Genomic DNA, 9,365 nt, shown 5'->3' with positions numbered 1-9,365 from the left:
GAGACTCATAACAAACAGTAGTTATAACCAATTCACTTATATACAAGCATAACCTTTGATTTTACAGAACTGTTAAGAAATGCTCTAACAACAGCAGTCTATGGAGTCATTATTTTATTAGTAAGTAGACAAAATATATAAATGGAAGCAGGTGTGTAGATATCCTCTACCCAGCTTATTATATACATCAAGTGCAAAATAAATCAAACAATGTGATCCACCTACATTTACTATACTGACAGTACATGTTTAGGAGAGCTGGTCTAGTGATATTGCTTCAAGGTTGTTGTTGAAGATAACTTTACCGTTGGACTCTACACTACAGTCTGGGTGCCGAAGCATCTCCAGGACACCAGCTCTGAGCTCAGGTGAAGCTGTGTTACTGAAATCCAGCACCTCAGTGAGAAAATCAAGAAGCAGCTCTCCCTTCTCATCCCCTTCAGTGAAACACTCAGTGATATCCATCTGAGATGGCAGCTCATAGCTCTGGTAACGCACTCCCTTGGAGTCCAGGAAGCTTTTGATGTCTCCAGTGGTCACACACTGACTTATGTCGGGTTGACACAGCTGTGCTCTGTAGGTCCGCCACAGCTTCCCCCAACCACTCTTGCCTGGAACAGATGAAAAAGAGGCTATATTACAACAATGACAATTTGACAAGCAGGTGTTTAGCACGGTCACCATCCTAATTTCTGTCTAGAATTGGCCAGAAACTGAATCATACTTGACTGAATAAGTATAAATGAATAATGACTTGCTGGTGGTACAATGCGGGGAGAATTCATCCTCATATGCATCAGAGCAATTTTTTCACCATGGAGATGCTTACATGGATCACGTTGCTACATCGCAGCTCAGGTATTTAATAAATTCAGAGGAAAGACTCAGAGGGAAGTAAGAAATAAGAAAAAGCTTTAGCTCCTTCAGGATTACACTCAGAGCCTTGTTTATTTTCCCTGTTTAAGGTTTTTGTCTTGAAGTTAAAAGTTACATTTTTATGCATCTACACATTCACGGATTCACATACCAGGAGCAAAGCAGATGACACGAACCTCAGCATACACTGAAGATGTCGAGGAGATCGGTGTGTGCTAGCAAACTGTCTCTTTTGTTGTCTGCAATATTTATGGACTCATTAGTGCTGACATGGGGAAAAAGGTCAGACTAATATCAAGGCTTTTTTATTTTTTATTTTTTTAAATGAAGGACTGGCTCATTTGGGTTGAGACTGGTTTTGGGCAGCATGGCAGCATGAGATGTCTGAGAGCAGGTGTCTTAGTAAATTGAGTTTTGGCCACTCTTGGTTTTCGCAGCAATAAATTTGAAAATTTTTACTGAATTAAGTGAAAATAAATAAGTTAAAACAGCAGTATAACTGCTGCTCTATATTCTGAAGTTATGTGCGTGTACTATATATCAACTGAATGCTGGAAAAGGTTTGGTTGTTTCTGTAAGATGCTGTTTTAAACCTTTCATCTCCAAATGTATTGCATGTATAAGCAGTATGTTCGTTAGCTATTTGCACCATAATTAAATCGCCCACATGAGAGAAAGAAAATATCCACTTACCAGACACTAGAATTATGAGAAGCTTCCCATTTTTACCAAGAAGACCCTGGAAGAATCTGACAGTTGCTTCAGGATCCTTCACGTAGTATAGCATCTGTCGATTTCACCACAGATAATGAGCTACTAACTGTATTCACAGAATGCCTAATTATAACGCTGTGCCAGGCAGTTGTTCTAATTGGATTTACTGCTGCCATTTGCCAGAAATGAATGTAACCCAGCTGTGTAAAAAACACAGGGTATGCTCATCGACACCGACCTGTATCATGTGAATGAAGTCCACCTTCTTGGTGGCCTTTTCGGCTTTCCAGTGCTCCTCAAACTCAGAGGCAGTCATCGTGTTCCAGTTGAACTTGATGTAATCTAAATCTGGTTTCTGTGACACTAAAACTGCAGACAGATAATTACTTAGTTATTTATTACAAGTTAACACCGAAATAAAGCTGGCATGAAATTTTACAGCTTAGAGTGGCTGATTTTTTTTTTCAGGCCACAACGGAGCTGACACTTGTCACAATGATGAGAGCATTTCTGTAATTTGCACCCCCCCCCCTCTAAAAACAACGCACTTGTTTTGCATCACACTTCATTAAAAACAATGGAGACCACTTGGCACAACCACACAGAGACCTTTGAGAATGATCACAACGCATTGAAATTAAAATGTTACAGTGTGTTTGAAACTCTTTGCTGTTCGTGCATCCACCACTGACTTCCAGCATGACAGGTATTCAACTTATCGTAAGTTCATGGATTCATTTACATGAGCTAATTGCATCTGCAGTCGTAGGCTGGTAGGTCTTTTGTGGGTGGAATGCTGCTTCTCCAACAGAAAATAGGAGGTTCATTTACTCCATCAATATGTCTCGGAGCAAAGTTTAAATGTCATACATTTTACTTTATTTCTCTATGTCGACATTACAATCCCCTTAGAATGAACCTTTCAATCATTCAAAGAGGTTTTTTTCTTACATATCATATTGCTATTTCTTACACACCCAGTCATCTGAGGGGTAAAGGCCATGAAGTACACCTCCAGGAGAATAGTCCTAATTGTTTCAAAACCAATTACCAATCACACTTTCACCAAATTCATAGTCAATAAGAAAGTCTGGAAATCCTCTGCAAAGCAGATCATTCGGCAAATTAGACCATCCAGTCTATAAGATGATAAGCTCACCCATCCCTTCTTGTAGAGGCTTACACTTCATGTTGCATCATTTGTAAAAACGCAGCATGTGTCTGCTATCTTGGGGAAACTTAAACACCTTTTGTTTTCTTTGAACTGCAAATCTAAGGGGACAATTATGATCAGTTCCACAAATAACAAAAGATTTCAACATGCTTTAAAACATTTTTAAACAGCAAAGGTGTCTCTCATTAGATTGTAAGTTGAACAATGGAAAGAACCAGCAACAAAAATCAACAATGAGGAACGGGGGAGTCCCTGCTTTATGCATTATTTTTAATCAGATATCGTGTCTATAGGAGTTTTGGGTGAATAATTGGTTGTAGCTTTAATGTATGCAAGGATCCTGGTCAGACAGCAGCAGACTTGAAACTCGTAACGATTCAGTGTTTTACTCACAGATGCTTTAGTCGGGTCCATTCTTACAGACATTAAGGCTAAACTCTACAACGCCACTGGTGGTTAAATGACTATTTCCTGCTAATATATGAACCGGTGAATTCTTAAGATGCTGTTTTTCACCAATAAAAATATAATAATATCCTGTTTTGCTTGTAAATAAATACTGAACCCCATTTTGGACAGCTGAGAATACAATGATTCATTTTGTGTTGTGTGAGAGAAGTGTGTGCCTGTAAAGACTGTACCTTTGTAGTTATATAACTGCTGGCGGCTAGGCTCCACCACCTCGTTATCCACCGTCACCCCTGGGTGCTTCTTATGGAGCTCAGAGAGCATCTCTAGGTCAATCTCACCTAAAGGCACAGGCACACTTTTTATTTGGAAGACAAAGTCGCAAACACAAATTTGACCCACTTTCCCACAGTTCCCGAACTGCTAAAAATAATTGAAAATAAAATTTCCACTTTTAGCCAAACAGATCAACATCAGTTGAAATGGTGCAGGAAGCATCTAACAGCATGTTTCAGTTTTGCAGAAAATCATACATTTTCTGTTGCAGTAATTACAGAAGTGAAAAAAATGTAATTCAACACCATGAGAGATAGTTATCACAGCGATACCGTTTCAGTATCACGTAACCAGGGATTTGGCTCTAATTCTAACTGAAGGTGACAGGTTGCCATGTACAAAGGAGCTCATGTGGACACATGTTAAATCTTTTAGATTGAATAATATCTTTCAGGGGAGTTTCCAGTCATTCTAATGTATTTTGCAGCCGAAAAGAGAATCCGTAATGCTCCAATATGATTCTGACATGACAGCTCAGTAAATTAAAAGGATTGGCGGAGACATAACCAAAGGGTAACAGCTCTCTGGGGGCATGTACTGGGTTTGCTCAGGAAAAATATTAACCTTGCTGTATCACGGGCACTGAAAACAATGTGCAGTAAAGTTATAGAACAGCGAGGTCATGCTATCTGGCCTGGGTTGAAGATTAATCTCACAAACTGGACAGATGTCTACAAACTGCTGGCAGTGATAATAAGGGCAAAGTTTTGTTGTTTTTTTCCTGTTGCAACCATAAATGAAAAAACTGCAGCAACAGCAGTAACAGATGGCTTACGCAATGTCTTGTCACTTTCGATGCTGCGCAGGTCGCGCTGCTTTTTAACGCGTCACATTTAGACCAGTGGTAACAGAATTTTCTTACCAGCTCCACTTCCAACTCCAATGACATTCAGATGTGACTTTCCATCTCCAATGCTGAGGAGAGAGCAGATAAAACACTTCAGAAAGGTTCACATCCTCCAACCTGTGACATGTGGGTCACATTTTTGGGCTTGTAACTGTCAGTTCTCCCTGACACTTGGGCATGTGAGATGTTCTGAAGTAGCGACTGAAGAATCTACAGATACCCAGGCTTTGATTATTGCTGTGGCATGTTCTGTCACTCACTGTATGATTTTTAATAACACCTTTTTAATTTACTCATGAGTCACATCTTTCCAGATTCCTCTCTGATCTGCTTTTTAGACCTGCACAGAAGAGGAGAGGGTCTGTTTTTCTGCTGCATGTCAATTGCCTCCTACATCAACAGAAAATAACACAGGAAGAGATGGAATTTCCACAGCAATCAGTCATTGTCTTTTACAATCACATATTGTTTGGCTGGTTAATCTAGCATGTACACTTGTGTAGGCAGTTATTTGATTCTGTGAGTGAAACGGTACTTACATATTCCGCTTTGGGCTGTAGTGCAGTCCTAATCACTCAGCAATTCTGACTGCTTTCAGCAGTATTAAGCAGAGCACATGTTGACTGATTGACACAGCTTAGTCACTAAATGGTCTGTGTGCTCCAGATCTTCCTTTTCACACTGTATTTTGTCACCTCTCGACATATTCCAAATCGGTCTGAAGGTATGAGTGGCTGATGCTTATCATCACAAGTGGCCCAACATTAAAACTAACCACGGGTGAAATGAATAATATTGATCATCTCGTTAAACTGTAATTATCTAGGGTCCAGGCATTTATGTGTATGTTTTTTAAACCTATATCACTGATCTAAACATTGCTCAACTGGTCAGGAATGCCATACAGAACATGACAGACACCCTAAAGTGGTTGCCCGGCCTTCAAACTCCCTATTTGCATAATCCATAAGGTGCAACAGAAGAATCCAGTCCAAGAAGGCTCCACAGATTAGCTGTAATTGCTAATTAATTGTAAATGCTCATAGGGCAATCATAGAGATCCATGCACAGAGATGTGTGTAGAGATGAGTCTTTGACACACGGGATACTTCAACAATATTGTAGTTTGGTTTTAATGTTGTGGCTTATTCTTAATGATATTTGAAAGGTTTCAAAATGACTTCATAGACTTTGCATAGTTAAGTAAAATAAGAAACGACACACAACAAAATATATACTTTATAATGCCTGATTGTATTTTTTTCAATTGACTCACATCTAATAAGATTACAATAAATGGTTGCCACCCAATTCCCACTTACTTTTAACCCTGACTAATGTTGACACTACCATGCATCTAGTCTAAGGAGCTTGGAAAGAAAGCAAGTCATCTAGGTCTACCATGACCTAGATGACTGAGAACCTATACAGACATATCAAGTGTCAAAGTTAATTGGCTGTTCTTAAGGGTTTTCCATCTATCGGTCCATTTTCTTTCACTTATCCAATTTGGGATTGCAGTTTTGGACTAAATCCAGATCACCCAGAGAGCACCCATGAGGATACAGGAAGAATATACACAATCTACACAACCGGCTGGTGGATTTGAACCCAGGACTTTCTTGCTGCCAGGAGATGATGCTAACCACCACAACACCAGACATGAGTTAACTTTTTATTCAATTATTTTACCCAATCTACATCTCAAATTACCATATTAAAAGGAGCTGAGGTTAAAGGTTATTAACGCCTCCTGACTTATGGTACTCTAGTTTATCAGCTTCATTTTTAAATCATATGTTTAATACAGTTAAACCTTACTGTATCAGGTTTTTAAGGCTTGCACCAAAGTTTCAGAGTTTTGACAGTAAATGATTGCTTAGCTTTAAATACTGCTTTGATTCTCAGATTCAGCTGTAGTATAATGCATGCCATGTTGAATGGTATGGTCGTGCAGAGTTGCTCAAAGCTGTGTGTGGTAGATTACCTGGCCAGTATATCTGGCAGTTTATTGTGGATGAAGTCCCGCATACACTGGTGTTCAGACGAGCGCTCCAAAAAAAGCTGGAAGGATTTCTGGTATCGGTCATCATCATTAACCAAACTCTTGAGGGAAGATGCCATGGCTCACAATCTGCCAAAAAAGAAAAAAAAAAAAGTATTATTTCAAGTGAGCATTAACATGCTTGCTGTCATATAAAAACAATGACCTGCCACGACGTGTTACTCAAACACTGTTAACAATGACACATCTGGATCATTTTTGCTTTTTATCCCTGAAAAATAAGTTTTCTTACATTGAACTTGACCTAAGTCAACATCTCCAAAAGCTTTCCTGTATTTATTCTTCACTTCAGCTCCCATTGTACTTATCTATAGGAATACTAAAGCTGAGCATGCATCCATGACTACCAGATCTTAGCAGTCATTACAGAGCAGCCTGTGTATTTAGAGAAATGGCTTAAAAGTGAGAGCACAGATTCTGAGCCACTGCTCTCCGACGGATATGTTTCTTTTATTTTCCCAACACATCCCACTTTCCAGCAGTGAGAGCTGTTTGATGTTGGGTGCCCACTATTGGCTTGTGATCAGACACTTATGTAAATCTGAAACCAATGACCAATCCAGGAACTAAGACAAAGAAAAGAAAAACCTAAATATATGACAAGCCACCTACTATAAATGTGAATTTTCTAATTTATACATTTTTTGAGAGACCGTCCTAAAAATACCAGACCATGACATGTTTCTAGTACTTAGGTTTAGCAATAACATTTGAAATCATAAATCACTTTCATATGTCCATTTATCTACTTTCTTAAATGCAGCAGATGCTGACATTTACACTGAGCTCAGCTAACATAGCAATAGTTAATCCAGTCTACCTACACTGTTTGATCAATAACTGGTCAAGGGTCTTTAATCAACCCTGAAACAACACAAGTATTGAAACAGACAGCCAACAATAGCCGAGATCATGTTTTAACAACAGTCTGTTGTCAACTTACATGTAACTGAATCAATGTTGAACACTGCTGTTGAGTCCTACTCCCTTTTGCACCACTGATCAATATTAGAACAGCAGTAACATCACTACCAAAGGTCCACAGGACCATAGTGGTATTTCAGCTAATATTTAATACAGCACACTACAAAGAATACTTCAAAATATTAGCACAATTATAACATTTATCTTGGCTATAGATAAAGGATAAATATATTTAACTGTACAATTTAACATTAGGCTCTAACATGCAAATAACAGACAACTTCACATCAGTTAAAGCAGTTTATTTACTTTATTATCATCAGGGTTGGTTTAAAATTTGGTTTGTCAATTTACTCCTACATTTTCATCCAGACTCCCTTCACACCGTCTTGACCGTAGCTGTGAACTGCCTGGGTAAAGCAGACTTCACACTGCCACATTGACCAACTGATGAGTTAGACCGTCTGGAAAAGAAAACACCAAAGCAAAATATTTATAAAAAATGAATAAAAATATGATAAAAATATGAAAGGAACACACTTTGTTCTGATTTGGGCTTAACTTTCTCCTAATTCACCCTAGCTAGCATTATTCTACCAGGTACAGTAACAGGCTGACTTCAGTATCTGGTCACTGTGACGGTCACAAATCTTTGTCACAGTAACAATGAACATAACACATAACTGGTAAAAAAAATACATTTTACACAAACATTAGACAAATAACTGAATGCTTACCTGATGCACTTACAGGAGACATCTCTGGGGTTCTCAAATGTTGTCTACCACAGGATCAGCAACATTAATCGCTGACTTTTCAACATAATAATGTGGCAGAGGTGAAACCATCTTTAATTTCGACCAACTATAAATTGTTGACTTTTCAGCCTCACTGGTCAACTACAAAACCCCCTATGAATCAGTCCTATTCCAGTGTCGACACGCTGTTTGGCTTCACTGATATCTTAATGCTGATCCAACATTAAATTAACATTCAGATTTGACTCTCGACCACAGCCACGTTTCAGATGAAAAGTCAGTATTTCTTCAGTGACTTCTTGCTCTTCTAAAGGACCAAATATTCAATGACTGATCCGCAAATCCAGAAAAATGTGGGCTGGGATTACCTCTGCGTCACCTGAGGCATGTTCAAACGTGCACCTGTTGCCAATGACAAGTTTCCAAAGCATATTACTAAGTTCCAGGAATAACCAGGAAACCTTCCTTTTCATGGGTGAATTAAAACAACGTTCACAATATAACGCTTGGCCATCGGTTTCAAATTAAACCACGTAAACGGGTGATGTTAGAAGGACAGTCTGATCAGCAGCACTGCGGTCAAGTGAGCCCTCACTTACGAAGTCACAGTGGGAAGTGAGTAACTGTGTCGTGGAAATAGACAAAATGCACACCATAAGAAAGTGCAAGAGAAGTGAGGACGGGTACATCATCGGCGGCTTTTGGCTGTCGGCGTCTTAGCGGCGGAAACACAACTACGCCACACAAACACGGGAGTCTGCTGCGTCCATCGACGCGTAGGCAGCTGCTAAAACAATTGAAAGCCAGCTGTTGCTCGCTGAACATGTGTCGCAGAGCCAGCTTTGCCATATTTGTTTATGATTTGTTAAACAGCAGGAAGATTGAGCTAAAACACGGCAGTTTTCACTTACATGTGCAGAACTGATGTCCGGATGTCTGCCCGGCTGGAATAAACCCTCCCACCAGCGTCTCCGCTTGGCTTTATGCAGAGCGAAGTGCAAAGGACACAGGGCGACACGTTATTTTACATTCAAGAAAAAATAGTGTTTAATGTGTTTGGTATGAAACTTGGACACTAAAATGCTTTTTTTTTTAAACCACAAGAGAAATTTTACATTTATTCTAATTTCATGACAGTTGTATAACCATGCACTTCCGTGTCAATAATTGTGTTTTTTTTTAAACAAATATTTTAGTAAGTTTTGTCTGAGTTGTTATGTAGGACATGATGTAAAAGTCTCTTTAAAGGGGGTTCCGTTTAGC

General features: G+C 39.1%; 1 protein-coding gene across 4 annotated transcripts; it reads right to left on the bottom strand.

Moving 5' to 3' along the window:
• Nucleotides 1-99: 99 nt before the first annotated feature.
• LOC113007636 (histamine N-methyltransferase-like) lies at nucleotides 100-9,119 on the bottom strand. 4 transcript variants are annotated; one of them, XM_026144360.2, is made up of 8 exons: nucleotides 9,014-9,105; nucleotides 7,705-7,808; nucleotides 6,343-6,489; nucleotides 4,371-4,423; nucleotides 3,406-3,513; nucleotides 1,829-1,959; nucleotides 1,570-1,663; nucleotides 100-611 (listed from the first exon to the last, which is right to left on the bottom strand). In XM_026144360.2, exons 3-8 carry the CDS (start codon nucleotides 6,477-6,479, stop codon nucleotides 250-252), a joined length of 885 nt encoding a protein of 294 aa, XP_026000145.1. In that variant the 5' UTR covers nucleotides 6,480-6,489; nucleotides 7,705-7,808; nucleotides 9,014-9,105; the 3' UTR covers nucleotides 100-249. The 4 variants fall into 4 exon arrangements, with proteins under 4 accessions (XP_026000145.1, XP_080147132.1, XP_026000147.1 ...); XM_080291006.1 differs by having other exon boundaries at nucleotides 7,654-7,808; nucleotides 9,014-9,100; XM_026144362.2 differs by lacking the exon at nucleotides 9,014-9,105 and adding an exon at nucleotides 8,082-8,448.
• Nucleotides 9,120-9,365: the final 246 nt, after the last annotated feature.

The sequence above is a fragment of the Astatotilapia calliptera genome, chromosome 16 (assembly GCF_964374335.1).
Source record: "Astatotilapia calliptera chromosome 16, fAstCal68.1, whole genome shotgun sequence".
NCBI classification, from domain to species: Eukaryota; Metazoa; Chordata; class Actinopteri; order Cichliformes; family Cichlidae; genus Astatotilapia; species Astatotilapia calliptera.
The sequence above is the reverse complement of the archived record's forward strand: the minus strand, read 5'-3'. Positions and strand labels throughout refer to the sequence as shown.